Source organism: Eutrigla gurnardus (genome assembly GCF_963514095.1).
Source record: "Eutrigla gurnardus genome assembly, chromosome: 11".
Lineage (NCBI taxonomy): Eukaryota > Metazoa > Chordata > Actinopteri > Perciformes > Triglidae > Eutrigla > Eutrigla gurnardus.
The window spans coordinates 6540913-6556440 of NC_139925.1; the positions used below are offsets into that span (position 1 = coordinate 6540913).

Below are 15528 nucleotides of genomic sequence, written 5' to 3' on the forward strand. Positions count from 1 at the left end.
GCGGCGTTGCTTCCTCTGTGCCGATCGGTGGTTTAGAGAGTCAGAGTCCCGCCCCACATCCGGACTGGCATCTGTTCCAAATGTCAGCACATGTCATAGCTTGCCTGCTAACACTGGCGTTGCAAGCACTGGAAACTTGTAAAGGGAACAACTGAAATATCTTTTATACACACCACATAGTTGCTTGTCTGTTAAACAACTGATATAACCCAAACCTAGGACAACTATCATTTAGTTAGCTACATAAACCTCACTTGGGCTGTTGTTTTTATAAATATATATATATATATAGACACGTTTATTATCACAACTGTGCTACCAGAGCGACTGGTCGCCTGCAAGCAACGTTTCAAAGTAGTGAAAGGGGAAATACAACCCGAAACCACACAGAGCAGGAAATGGCTGCTGCATAACTGTGTCAGTTGAAAACTTCATGCTGCAAGCACAAGCACAAGTGGAGGTTCTGGCCACAGCCCAGTCAGTGACGTCAGAGCAGCGAACCCACATCTATGTGAGAACCCTGACATCTGCTGGTGAACTGCGGACACTGAAAATTGCCCGTTTTTTGCGGAACAAAAAAAAAAAAAGTCTAGAGCGTGATTTTCTACCCGGACAGTTTTGGCAGCGCACCGATTGTGTGTAGCAACTGTAGCATGCTAGTCGGTTTAGCCCGGTTAGTCGGGTTAAAAAAAAACTGAAGTCGGATAGATATGTGGATACACTTTTAAACATTACGATGACGTCACCAGAACGTGTCGATGAGCGCAACAAGAGACTGGAGGGCGCAGCGTTGCGTTCAGGCTCCCCCCGCAACGTTGCGTTCAGGCTCCTGATGCTGATTGGAAAGCATATCATCAACAGGTTTTCTAATGGAGCATTACAGAATCAGAACTTTATTGATCCCCAGGCAGGAAATGGGTTACATTAACATTACAGACATTTCTGTGGTTTATTTTTATATAAAAAATGGAAATATGCCAGTATTTGAATGCCTCAAATGTTATGTCATGTGACCATCAACTGTTAGAATAAGGGCCGTTGAGCAAATGTTTCAAATTAAAGAATAAAAAAAAAGTTATTTTCTACGTTTTCCTTCTTGTACATGAAAACATATTGAACTGTGACCTTAAAACCGAGGTGCAACCGTTACATGTGATGTCTACATAAGTGTGTGTAACACCATCAGCTGCCAACAAAAACAATTAAGTGTGTTGCCCAAAATGCTTCACTTTTAGTAAGCTAGTTGAAAGAACAAATACGTCAGAAAGAAATTATGCACACTATCTCTGTGGGACAATCAAATAAAAATGGATGTCTTATTTACCGAACACAGATTATTTTTTGTATTTATTGTATTTGTGGACATTCACACTTCTAAATGATTTCCCCTCAAGATTAGTATCCAGTAAATAAGTTGTACACATTCACTGTATAGTATAATATTCAGATGTGATGACTTTCACTCCTTTCACTGTGAACATTCAGAGCTTCTCTCTACAACATCGCCAGGTCCAGCCACTGTGGATGAAAACACAAGTCACCGTGTGCTCCATCAACCATAGTTTATATATTTGTTTGTGTCATTATCACAGATGGGCTCTTACCTCCATGAAACCCAGCTCTATTTCACCAGAGTTATCCTTGTCCAGGGTCTTGAAGGTGTCTGTTGTGAATAAAAGAAAACATCACAACTCTACAGAATGTCTGTAAGATAGGGAAAAAAAACAAGAATGATAAAAACAAAAAACACCTACTGAAGAGTGACTCCAAGCGGATCACGCTGCACACAAAGTTGTCAAAGTCGATGGTGAGGTCCTGGTCACTGTAGCGGGCCACGATGATCTGATGCAGAGGGTTGTTGAGAGTGAAACCTGCCGGGATGCAGAACGATGAACTTAGAGATCATACCTTACATGCACGTCGTGAAAAACATAAAAGGCCACAGCTCACCAACGTCCTCGACAGCCATCCTCATCTCCGAGGAGCTCATACAGCCACTCTGGTCCGTGTCTCTCGCTTTGTACACATCCTAATGGAAAAGCCCAGCAGGTTAATGTGTCACCATTTTAAATATAAACTAGACAGATACGTTGATGTCAATACGAAGAAGGATGCACACCAGGAACTTCTCAATCTTTGTCCACAGGATCTTAAATTCCACCAATCCCAGCTTTCCGGTCCCATCTTTCTTTGAAGAGTGCAAGTCAAGGAAAGTAGTAACGGAAGGAGTAAAGCATGGCAGGCAATTTACCAGACGTCACCTCACTGGTTATTCAGTAAACTCAGCAAGATTGTAAACTCAAGAGGAGATCCAAAGAAGTTTCCAAAGATATCAAATATGCCTGTCTTCATTTTTTGTTTTTGTTTGACTTTGTTCAATATGTTTCAAAATAAAATGACCTTATTTATGTCTTTTACATTTTTTCATGTTTGAAAAACAAGGTTTTCGTGAGATAAAATTATGACATAATACATAATGTCACATCATATAAAGTCAATAAAATTAAATATATGAAATACTGATGAGTTCTCCAGCCATGAAGGGATAGTTTGACTTTTCAATGTTAAATAAAAGAGGACGTTGAGAGGTTTTGTGGAGTTTTCCAGACATAACTAAAGACAGTAAGGAAGGATACGTCCAACAGATTGACCATGTTGCGGCAAGTCGTCAGGCTAAACCCATTGGTTTTGATGTCATCTCCTGAAAACGAAGTAACACGGGGCTAAATTGCTGGAGGGGTGTCAGGTGCACATGCATTCACATTGAGCTTGACTGAAAAGAACATTTTCTTACTCCTCCCCACCACTCGGTTGAGGATCCTCTGCAGCTCGAATGCAGAAATCTCCACATCCTGTAAGAAGCAAACGACTCTCTGTCAATAAGAACAAAGATTTCACACCAAATTACTATAAATCATGCATTCTTACATGTCCGGCAAGCTGTCCAAACAGTCTCTTGAATCTGTCGCTGATGTCATCTTCATCAATATCAATCTAGAGACGACAAAGTCACTTTATTTCCTTTCTTTGATCAAAATCAGAAGCATTTATTTATATGAAGGGATAGGATTTCTACCGGCCGGATGTTGCACTCGACGGGATCGTCGATCTCTCTGAAAGCAAAGAGAACTCATAGTTACATGCTCATTTTAAAAATGATGAGCGATGCTGGTTGTCATGGTGAAATAGCCCTTAATCTGTGAAAGGAACATACTGGAAAGAGGCCTGTTTCTCGGAGAACACCCTCAAGTAAAAGTCTCCGTTCTTGTTGGGCTCGAAGGTGGAGGGTATGATGAGGTACTCTCCGGGGGGAAGACGGAAGTGGTTGCACACTTCCCGCAGGTTGATGAAGGTCTCGGAGCGCGCTGCTGAACACTTTCTCAGGAAGAAGTTTTTCTTCAGGTGCACTTGCCTTTGACCGGAGTACTGGAAAATAAAACATTAAATACTCATTCTTTATGAAGAAATGCTCCCAGCGACGAGTTACTGAAGTGTCACGGCTGCAAACATACCTCCTCTGGCAGCTGGAGAAAAAACACAAAAACAAATTAAATGTCAGAATAGGTGCAAATATGAAAGATTATTACTTCTCATATCTCACAGACAGCTCCTTACCTCATAGATGGCAAAGCCGATGGTCTCCATGTCCTCCCCCATTTTCCTCATACGCCGCCTGTCCTTCTGCATCAAGCCCACGATGAAGGTGCAGCCCTCCTCCCCGTCATCGGAGTCGTCGTCCACCTCTTCCAGCTTGATGACAAACTGTGGATTCATCCAGAAGGAATCTAGGAGGAGCAGCAGGGGGTCAGCGTTAGATCAAATATATATTATAAGATGTAAAAGTGGAGACAGACATCTTTATTCTGCATTAGACCAATTACTCTGCTCTCCCAGTTCTCAAAGATCTTTAGAAAAACTATCCCTGCAAAGTTGTGAAAACACAATTTGTCATGTGACCATCAAAATGGCTTCAGAGCTAATAGATCCGCCTCAATGGCAGCGGTGGAACTGGGATTTTTAATGACATGGATATGATTAAAGAAACTGGAGAGATGTGGTATCACATGATCCTGGGTTTTGTTTTTTTCCTCTTATTTTGTAGTTCTGTCTCGTGTGTTCTGCTTGTTGATTTTATCTTTTATTTTGTAGTTTCGGTCTCTTCTGTCCTGTTTGGCTTTACTTCCTGTTGTTGCAGTTTTTCCCTCCTTTTTTCCTGTGAATCACCTGTGTGATATCAGTCTCGTCAGCTCCCCTCTTCCTGATTGATCCTGGATTTTCTCCTTTGCTTTGTTTTTGGACGGTAAGTCTATTATTTTTTTTATTAAACCTTGGTTCCAGTTGCTGCGTCTGCTATTGAGTCCTAATAGCTGATCATGGCTATCAATATGCACACATATATAATGTTAAATATAGGTTACATGTGCAGTCGAACAATAAATGATAGGCCCTAAAGTATTTCTGTATATTAATTATATTTATAAATTGTTAAAGTTTGGAACATCTTCTGAATACAGTGGAGCTGTTTCTGTTTTTGTAAACCGAGAAGTGAAAAGGTTGCCTTTTAGAATATGCTCTGTTTAAAAATATAAAATAAAAAGGGCAAGGGCTTTCGGTCAATCTGTTTTCTTTCCCGTTAAATTTAATTTCTTATATTTTTATGTGCATTCTTTCTGGAAACTTGTCATTAGGGATTGAAATAATTGACCACTCATGCTACATTATTTGTGAAACTGGTTGTACTTGGAAAGTTTCTGCAGCCGCCAGCTGACACGCCCCTTCTCCACGTTTCTTCAAACTCTGACTCCGCCCATTTCTTGAACTCATCGCCTGTGAGGGCGTCCGGGGTGAGGTTGCAGATCTCAAGGCGAGAATATTGGCGCAGGAAGTCCTGAAATGACATCCTGTGGGCAAAAAGTATGAGGGGGAAAAACTTTACTTAAAAAGTATTAATAAAACAAGAATATTTCTGCAGCGGGAGCCAAGAAGAGGAAGAAAAGTCGTTTTTACCAGAACTCCCCGTCCTCACAGCGGTTGGTCAGCCTCGCCCTGTCACCGTCATTCACATATCTCCACTCAGAAGACCTAGAAAAAAGTACCAATCTTGCTTAAAAATAGTTTGTGTGATTAGGTTAAAACATGGAAGACATAAATCACTCAATGTCACAACCTCCTCCTTCCTCGAGCACAAGAATCAGCTGTAAAGCCAGAGTGTGACAACTTTTAACCACAGGCTTTACCAGCCATTCCACTGGGTGTGTACGTCTGTCTTTGTGTTACATGCATGACAGGAACACCCTAACTTAACACCCTCGTCCAAACACAGGATGTACACGTTTCAATAAGGCTGGGTCCTCTTGTGTGGGCGGAGTCAAGTCATACATCACAGAGATCCAGATCCCCCTGACCTGACTGCAAGACTCGTAAACGGACTTCCACCCTTTTTGATTACACTAGTTTCCCTTGCAACTGCTTTCCTTTGTCCAGCCCCATGTTGCTAATATTAATTGCATTTCCTACCCCTTTAAAACTCTCCCCTATAAGTGCACAATGCTCACTTGTCACTCCAGGCTCCATTCCACTCCACCTGACCCCATGGGTTTCTAATCCTGATCAGCTGCACCGTGTCCCCTCTGTACTCCACCTGCACAGAATCAGATGTCACGACTCTCAGCCAGACACAAAAGGGACGGGTTACAAACAATATGCATTTTAGAAAAATGGTAAATCCTACGTCCGTTGACCAAAATCACTATTAAAGCAAACAGCAGATTTGCATGAACCTGGATGATTTTGATTTCCTCACCTGCTCCGCTCCTGTCACCGAGTACGCATGGCCCTTCACCAACTTGCGGTATGTGACGGCCTCGGAGTCGGACGCGCTGGTAATCTGGGATGGAGAGGGAAAGAGCTTGTGAGGTAAAAAAAAAAACAACCTCGAAGACTGCAAGTGTGAAACAAGAAGCTCAAACACACATCGATGGAGCATCCCAGAAGCGAGCCTCTGTCCAAGGCTTTCCTGATGATTTTGAAGAGCTGGGGATCCGCTTTACTCAACTCGTGCCTCTCAGCAATGCCTCCAGTGAAGTCCTCGAAACCCTCGGTGGTGCTGCCTCCGGAGAGAGCCTCGTAGCATCCATTCAGCCTGAAAAATGAATGATTAGTCCAAAAAAAGAAGAGATACTGAAACAAACAAAGGTGTCCAGTTGCTCCACTCTTCCATACTTGGCGTAAGCCTTCTCCAGCAGCGCGCTCCAAAACTCTGAACCCTCTGCCGAGTGAACAAACAGCAGCTCTCCATCTTTGGTGGGCAAGAGGTCGTCGACGACTACGTCCACCCACTCGCCGAAGTGCCAGAACTGAGAGGCACAGAAGAAGAAGACGGGATTAACACATACCTCCACTTTAGCTCTGAAACAATGAGGATGTGGTGCTTTTTTCCCCCCAGGTACCTCAAAGTGAAAGATGCCAGCGTAGTTCTCCTCAAAGCTTTGGTCATGGGGGACAACGCGAGACAAAACCTGTTTGTTGAGAGTCAAGGAGGCGATGGCTGCCAGGAGCCAGCAGTCACCTGAACACAAGGCAACAGTGTTAGAAGAGTGGGAACTCCCTGTGGGAAAATCTCAAGTAGCTTTGCCCTGATATGGACTCAAATAGTAATAATTCAGCACATTCACACGTTTTTATTTAGCATTGTTCATTACCAAAATGATAGAGTACCGATCCAATTTTGGTTTAAATTTTTGGATTTCGAATTGTGTCGTTTTGCAAGATACTGAGATACCAAGTGTGTGTGAATGTTAATCTCCCCTGATGAGCAGGCGTCCATTTACACCACATCATGACGCATCTCCAGGCATGCGGCCTGTTGACTGACACACACACACACACACACACACACACACACACACACACACACACACACACACACACACACACACACACACACACACACACACACACACACACACACACACACACACACACAGAAGAAACCACATGCTTGCATTCTGCCAGGCTGGGTGTGGACAAGAGAGAAGACTGAAGGAGTTGAAGGAGTGACAGCTGATGTCAGTGGACAGGCATTCAATTTGACTTCAGTGCTGCGTGTTTACAAGAATACCGTCAGAAAAGACGGTTCCCAGGGACGACACTGAGGACAGTCGTGCTGTAGGTGTGTTACTGAATTCACCTCTGTTCACTGCAGCCTGAGATAAGCACGCAAAATCACTCATTCAAATACTTGAGGATGGGAATCTACTCGTGCCATCACATTGCATCAGTTTGCATTTTAATGTACCTGCAGTTCGACGGGAAACTAACAAAACAAGTTATTAAAAAAGCATTGTTGGAAGTGTGTGTGTGTGTGTGTGTGTGTGTGTGTGTGTGTGTGTGTGTGTGTGTGTGTGTGTGTGTGTGTGTGTGTGTGTGTGTGTGTGTGTGTGTGTGTCTCACCAAGTGCTCCCTGACAAATGTCTGTCCTGGTCGCATTTTCAATGATGAATTGAGGATTGGAACAAAATTCCTGGGAAAGAAAGTCAAAATTGTAATGATTCTGCACTTTCTTTCTTGGCCTCTAATCTTATATCTGACCTCATTTGGATGATGATGTTTTGCATAAAAAATGACTTGTATATATATATATACTGTATAAAGTGGGACATTACAGAAAAACAATGTCCACTTTCAGCATTGCAATCACACACATTCGTATATTTTCACAATAAGACGCAGCATAAATGTTAAAAACAGAAAATGTTTGATGTGTGGACAAGCAGGAACAAGCTCACATCACCAAACTATTATTTAATTATGTATTAAGTGTGCAGTGAATCTTCATATGGAAGATTGTATGACCATAAAATTACAAATATCACTTTAAACCTTCCTTCAAAATAAGATGCACTCAAATAGACATGTCAGCGATGCACATATGTGGTCCATCTTCGACTTCCAGTTCTAAAAGATAGTTTTTTAGTTGTTTACGTGCACTTATTGTACCCACCCTGGGTCTTTTCCAGGTGATTCCCCGAACCTTGTGGGAATTTGGTCCAAGCTCTTTGAAGCCCAAGGATGAGGGCAGAGCTTCAAAGCAGTCATCCTGAAACAGCTGACCTCTCTCCAGACAGCTTCTCTTCAGCGATTCAAAATCCTGGTTCAGGTATTTCACCGCATGAGAGTTGGATCCTATCCCATGCGACTTCTCACGGTTGTGCTGAAGTCTAGCTGCAATGCCGGACATTTTTAAATGATTGTAAAACGTTCTGTCTGCCTGCGACTGTCTCCTAGACTGTGTGTGTGTGCGGTTAGACGAGCTCTGTTTTGTATATGCAGCTCAAATGTCTCCACGCCCTGTTTTGTTCATTCCAGACAGCGAACTCACCTGTTTCATCCAGCCTACCCTCCATCTGGCTTTGGTTGATGGTCCATGATTGGCCCAAATGTGGCCCACATGGTTTGATGAGTGAAATCCAAATAACATTAAAGTTCAATAATACTTTTCAACACCACAGTTCCTCTGCAATTGCAACTCTCAGACATATTTCACACTATTTTGTTTGATTTATAAAAACTGATTCTCCAGAGGCCAAGAAGTTTCTTAATGTCTTTATTTTCTATTATTTGACAGAAGTTTTGCAAGAGCTAAAAGAGCAAAAACACCAACTAATAAGACTAATCTTTTTGCAAACAAAAGATTATTAAAAAATGGAGTAATACATGTGAGTGATACATATCTCCATGTATATATCCAGCAAATACCATCATAAATACACAAATACAGCCACTTTTAAACATTTAAAACCTATGAAATGTCTTTTTTGGTAGATTTACGTAATATGTAAAAAGAAATGTGTAGTTATCCCAAAATGTTCCCCTTTGCTTGTCTTGTCTCCAGAGTCAGTTGATCGCCAGGCACAGCCACTGTAAGAGGAAACAACATTATACAACAAGCTGTCTGAACTGGAAGTGCTGACAAACCAGCAGCTTTTTGGAGTTTCCTCACACACCTGCTGCATATCCAGCTCAATCTTCCCGGCGTCGTCTCTCTCCAGAGCCTTGAACATTTCTGGTTGAAGGAGAGAGATTAAAAAGAAGATACAACATAATCATGCCACAGCCTGCAGATCCCACGGATCAATAGGAAATGTACACGTTGTGCTTTCTGGCACTTACTGAAGAGCATTTCCAGCTTAATGAGGCAACCCACGAAACTGTCAAAGTCTATGGCGTACTGAGCGTCGGCGTAACGACTGACGATGGACTGCAGGACGGCACTGTTGACGTGGAAACCTGGGGGGAGACATAGTCGTCACTTATTCAGCCTGTAGGGCCGGTTTCTTACAGGTGGATTACTTCTGATCCTGGTGGAGTGAAGTTTTTGTAATGTTTCGGATATTAGCTGGGTGATAATGGAGGAGTTAAGTTACGCAGCCCCGCCCACATGTATTGTCCCTGGAGCAAAGTATACATATGCAGGGAGGGAGTCCTCCAACTGGCTTATTGAGTCTGCCAGTAACCGCCATCCTAACACACACACACACACACACACACACACACACACACACACACACACACACACACACACACACACACACACCCTCTCTCTCTCAGCTGTGCCAACACACTGTTGTTTGTTCCTGCTGGGCTCAGTGATCAGACAAAATCTTGAATAAAATAAGGAAGATAGCTAAAGTATTAGCTTCCTCGTGTCATAACTTGGTAAACGTGATTGTTAACTATCGTGGCATAATATAGATAATAATCAGTCCCTGAATTTCAAGCCATAAAATGTGTTTGTTTTGCAGACAAGCATATCAGAAGCAGTGAGGTAATAATATCATGTGTGTTTTAAAACGTGTACGTGGCTGCCGTAATAATAAACAGGTTACTGCTAATATCTGGTTACCTGCTTCAGTGGCGGCACCTCTCATCTCGTGGGAGCTCATGGTGCCGGAGTTGTCTGAGTCGTGATTCTTGAAGATCTCCTGTAAGACCCGAGCAACCGCGTGTTTGAGTCTACAGATACAGTCAGGAATCACAAGACTCATCCCAAACCGTACAAATCACAACTTACCAGGTATTTCTGGATTTTGCTCCAAAGCAAGTGGAATTCCATCAATCCCAACTTGTCACTTTCATCTTTCTGAGGAATGTTAAGGTTTATAATTCTGGATTATGAAGTGAATTGATCATACATTAATATTAACTTTGAATTTCTTTAAAAGGATACATCCAGCAGAGAGACAATAAGGCGACCCGTCTCGAGGCTGAAGCCGTTTGTCTTGATGTCAGAACCTGCAAGAAAAGTGACGAAAATTGTAACCTAACAACCCTTAATTATCCAAAAAGTCGACATACCAATATAGTTCAAAGTACTCACGGTGAGAAACAACGTTGTTCAAAATTTCGACCAGTTCAAAGACGGATACCTCCAAGTCCTGTTTGAAAAATGTACAATTATAACTTGTTTTACTTAGATTGACACTTCTCGTGCTGCTCTACCTACGTTGCCGGCGATCTGCTTGAAGAGTTGCTTGAAATGAGGATCCACATCGCTCTCGGATACCTCCTCCTGTAAAAGGCCAAAATGATATCAACACATTTAAACACTTAGCAATATAGCATTTTTAATTAAACTTTGTTTCTTCAATCTCACTGCTAAGGTGGAAAGAAAAGAGTGCCTTAAAAAGCGACTAACTATTTCATAAAGCATGCAAGAGCAGCTTTCTCACCTCCTCTATTTGAGCATCAACTTCCTCCTCCAGTGGACTGAAAAGATAGAAACGCACAGCTTGAGCACCCTCTGCTGGCGAGCAAGGAGATGGCCTTTGATGGAAGATGGGCTCTGAGCTTTGCCCACTATAGATGGCTGTACAAGTGAAAAGCTCTGAGCTCTACATTACTGTGCAGATACCTGGTCGCAGCCTGTTTCTCCGAGAACACCCTGAGAATGAAGCTGCCTTTCTTGTGCGGATGGAAGGTGGAGGGAACGATGGCGTACGCCCCCGGAGGAAGTGTGAAGCGGTCGCACACTTCCCGCTGGTTGATGAAGTTGCTGCTCATGGCCACGGCTCGCTGTCGCAGCAGCACGTCCGGACCCAGGTGCACGTTGCTGCGGCCTTTGTGCTGAAGATTAACAGGAGACTGTCCGAGAATCTACCCAGAAACTCACAATGCTATCAAGCCAATACGTAAAGGATCATTGCTGGCGTGTTACAGCAGAAATACATACCTGATCTGGGACCTGTGAAGAAGGAAACACACAGACGTACTTTAGAAAACCAAAAAAACGCCCAATACCATTTCATATGAGATATCAAATCACTCAGAGGCACCTGGTAAATGGCATAGCCGATGGTTTCGAGGTCGCGGTCGAGTCTCTTCTGCCGCCGTCCGTCCTTTTGCATGAGCCCCACCAGAAAGGTGCACCCATCCTCCCCATCTAGAGGGTCATCGTCCACATCCTCCAGATGCACCACGAACTGAGGGTTGGATGAGAACGTGGCTGGAACACGTACAAAACAAGGGTTTACATGAAGGAGTGTAACAGCATCTCCTGCTCGGACGATGCACGCGGCTTCCTCCGTTACCTTGGTTATTGCGGCAGCCGCCAGCGGTGGAGCCCACCCTCCACATCCCTTCGAACTGGTAGTGGTTCCAGTGGCCCACATCGTCGCTCATGAGCGTGTCTGGGGTCAGGTTACAGATCTCCAGCTTGGAGAACTGCCTGATGAAGTCTGAATAGGACATCCTGAGGAGAGGAACACATTTCTCATTACTTCGTTGCAATCGTCATATACCCATCCTCAGCATTTAGGATGATACAAGACAATGCATTCACCAGAACTCTCCATCGTCAGCCACATGGTTCAACTTTGACTTCTCATCTTCACTGACGTGGTTCCATTCACTGGATCTATTTGTGATTTAAAACAAAGCATGCTTTTAGGAAAATCCTGGATACAACCAATGGTAGTTGATGGTTTACGGATCTTGACTGCCATGACGTACCCATCACACCAAGGCCCGGTCCACTCCACTTTACCCCATGGGTTTCTGACGCGGACCAGCTGAACCGGCTGGGCTCGAAAATTAACCTGGAGCAGGAAAGCAACAACTAGCGATTATATAGTTTGCATGCAGTAAAAAAAAGAGCTGATTTTTGATAGTTTAGATGAATCCTAGACCTCCTCTGCACCGGTGACTGAGTATGCATGCCCCTTGACCAGCTTGAGAGCTGTGACTGCCTCCGTCTCATAGGCATTGGTGATCTGAAAACACAGAGAACAAACATGTCAATCTGATCACCTGCTGTTGGTTGGCAAATCAGTATGAAAATAAGGCTTACATCAATAGAGCAACCCAGCAGTGAACCCAGGTTCAGTGCCCTCTGCATGATTTTGAAGAGCTTGGGTGGTGCTTTGTCCAAGATGTATTCTTCTGCAATTCCTCCAGTGAAGTCCTCAAAACCCTCAATGGTGCTTCCTCCTGTCAGGGCCTCATAGGAGCCGTTCAGCCTGCCAGACACAGAAGGATTGGAACAGATTCACCCACCCACGTCTTGTAAAATTGACTTAACGATGACGCAGAAAGGTCTTAGAGGAGCGGCCCATACTTGGCGTAGGCCTTCTCCAGCAGCGCGCTCCAGAACTCCGAGCCCTCGGCCGAGTGAACGAACAGCAGCTTCCCGTCTCTGGTGGGCAAACGGTCGTCCACAACTACATCCAGCCACTCGCCAAACTGCCAGAACTGAGAGGAAAACACTCCCATCAGCACACTCAATGTGGAATACTTTAACGGGGTCATTAGCGAGACAGTTGCCATACATTAGCTCAAATGTTCTGGTTCTGTCTTTGCAGTCTTTTCGTTGATCAGCTTTGTAGGAGAACGAGAAGAACAAGTTTTTGTGATGACTCATTTATTGTTAATTGACTGAAATCGGCGTGTATATTTACAGAAGTGGTCTTGATATGAGGAACTCAGCCATTTGAGATTCAACCGTTACAGTAGAGAATGTGAGACGAGTGTTGCCGCTTGATGGATCATTGTATTGGCTCCCAAATCTGTACTTGAGTATCTTGGATTGCTGCAGTGTGCAAGTTTTCATTAAAACAAGTCATCGTTATGGTGAAAAAAAATGTCTTTCATTGTATGAGAAAGGAGAAAAATGACCCCTGGAAGGTCAATTCATTTGTCTGACCTGGAAGTGAAATATCCCGGCGTAACCTTCGGTGAAACTCTGCCCATGGGGTACCACACGAGCCAGGATCCGCTGGTCCAGGGTCAGGGAGGCTATTGCAGCCAGAAGCCAGCAGTCACCTACACAGTAAGAACATAGAGGTGATCTTAGATTGGGCAATATGTGGGATTCACCGCAATGCGGCAGTGTTGTCAACAGCATGTGGCAACAAAAACCACCTCTGGGATCATTCCTTAGAAGCTTAATGGCTAATGATGTTTGTGTTTTCCTTCTAGAAACCACAGCACCACCGCATCTTCCCCCCTCACTTACCCAGAGCTCCTTGGCAAATGTCTGTCCTCGTGGCTCCATCGTCAATGAACTTTGGGTTTGAGCACAGCTCCTATATTGAAAATGTCATTTTATAATCATGATTTTGTTTGATGAATGTGTTCAGAGTACAAATACACACGAGAAAATCGTAAAATTCAGTAAATTATCTCCCAGAGTTTATTATGGTGGATAGGTTTTAGTATATTGTTTTCTTCTGTGACTTTTAAGTGTTCTTAGAAAGTAATTCAATTAGATATTTGCAATTGAGTAAAAGAAAAAAATATATAATAATACAGTGTTAGTATTTAGTTTGTGTTTCTCTCATCGTACCGTTGGCCTTGTCCACACCACGCCCCTGGTTTTGGATGAGTATGGTCCGAGCTCATTGTAGCCCAGTGATTTGCGCTCAGCTGGAAAGCGGTTGTCCTCAAACAGGCTTCCACGCTCCAGACACCGCTGACGCAGCGTCTCATAATCCTGCTTGAAGAACTTCACGGCTTTCTGGTTAGTGCCGACGCCTTGTTCCCTCTCCTGCTGGTGGGCCAGTCGACCTGCCGTGGATGTCATCCTCGCTGGATGGTGTCTCTTCCCTCTTTGTCAGTTGGCTTGGGCTTTTTTTGAGCTGAACACAATCCAGACGTGTCTTTGTTCCAGCCTTCCTTTATAGTTACAACAGGTGAGGGGAGGATGGTTTCCCAGAGAGGGGAGGGGCCTTGAATGGGCAGGTGAGGTGAGCAAATCTCCTAAGCAAATCTGCAATGAGATGGCTGAAAAAATACAAACAGGGACACGCCTAAAGGCAACTCGAAGCACCACTCTTGTTGCCTCATTTTGATTTTGTGTGTGTTTATTGTGTCCCACTTCCTGATGGGTACCAACAGTAGAGGAAACAAACACTTATTTTGATTTAAATGAGTAATAATTAGACATTCAAGTGCTCCAATAAATTAAAATTAAACTTTTTGTTGTTGTTGGATGGGATTAAATGCAATGCATATAGCTGATTGGGAAAGGGAGGCTTAAATGCATGCCATGAAGCAAGTGTTAAATGGAGCAAGAATGGGATTTAAATGACATTGCAATAGCGAGGCTGTGAGATGTTTGCCAGGCCCATATCCTCTTTATATCCTTATTCTGTACTTACATCCTCTATGCTCAGTACAGCAAAGCTAATCCTTAGTCAAACAGGTCTCAGCCATCAGCTGGTTTAGTCCGGAGCTTGGTTCAGCTACCACATCATACGGATATGCATGAAAGGTAGTGAAACCACCCTTGTTTAGATTACCTCTGAATGGAAAACAGACCAAATTGATGCTTCTGTTCCACAGATGAGTCATATTTACCCAACAGGCATACGGGAGTACCCTTTAACAATTATTATCCATGCTGCCTCCAAAGCTAGTTGGCTATATTGTGGGAAGAAGGAAGAAGGGTGGGTCACAAACCGCTGATTGTTGTGTGCACACAGATCTGGTTTGTGAAGAGTGACATGACAAAACTGACAATTACAACCCTCCTCTTTTCACAAGACACATGACATACAAATGACATAAATGGTCATGTAAGTACAAATTCAACTAAATACTCAACCATTACTGCTAGCCAGTGAGTGGTCAGCATTAAAAATGTTGTACACTGTAATGAAAAGCACATGAGTTGTAATGTCTCATCTTTTATTTGCTTTATTGCAGTACTACAATGCTAGCATTGATGGAGTGCATTACAAACTGGCCACACATGGCATTACAAATGATTAAATATGTATGTAATTGTTTTATTCATAACAAACATCTAATAGATATCAATCATTGTCATTATGTATGTAAACGATACTGTAAACCTGAATGAACATTCAAGATAAATCAGCTATACAAATTCATCAACAGCATTTATTTGGAGTCCTTTTTTGTCAACCTGGTGAATTTATTTCCAATATTCACGGTGGTGAGAGTGAACTACAACGTCAAATCAGCAGGTCATTAAACCAAAACAATGAGCTGAAAAACGCTACAACGCTC

At 43.2% G+C, this 15528-nt stretch overlaps 1 protein-coding gene across 1 annotated transcript; it reads right to left on the reverse strand.

Moving 5' to 3' along the window:
* Nucleotides 1-884: 884 nt before the first annotated feature.
* LOC311020700 (uncharacterized protein) lies at nucleotides 885-14142 on the reverse strand. Its single transcript, XM_084020909.1, is given in 41 exon segments — nucleotides 885-1518; nucleotides 1605-1663; nucleotides 1755-1871; nucleotides 1951-2029; nucleotides 2120-2188; nucleotides 2637-2701; nucleotides 2795-2852; nucleotides 2929-2994; nucleotides 3077-3113; nucleotides 3215-3435; nucleotides 3513-3524; nucleotides 3616-3785; nucleotides 4741-4901; nucleotides 5008-5082; nucleotides 5556-5641; nucleotides 5804-5970; nucleotides 5973-6142; nucleotides 6223-6356; nucleotides 6450-6568; nucleotides 7453-7522; nucleotides 8003-8314; nucleotides 8908-8919; nucleotides 9006-9064; nucleotides 9172-9288; nucleotides 9905-9983; nucleotides 10073-10141; nucleotides 10229-10293; nucleotides 10379-10436; nucleotides 10505-10570; nucleotides 10731-10767; nucleotides 10913-11154; nucleotides 11334-11503; nucleotides 11589-11749; nucleotides 11840-11914; nucleotides 12010-12095; nucleotides 12186-12269; nucleotides 12347-12515; nucleotides 12614-12747; nucleotides 13199-13317; nucleotides 13511-13580; nucleotides 13841-14142. Coding segments are annotated over 41 exon segments (4380 nt in total). The 5' UTR covers nucleotides 14078-14142; the 3' UTR covers nucleotides 885-1494.
* Between the last annotated feature and the right edge of the window lie 1386 nt (nucleotides 14143-15528).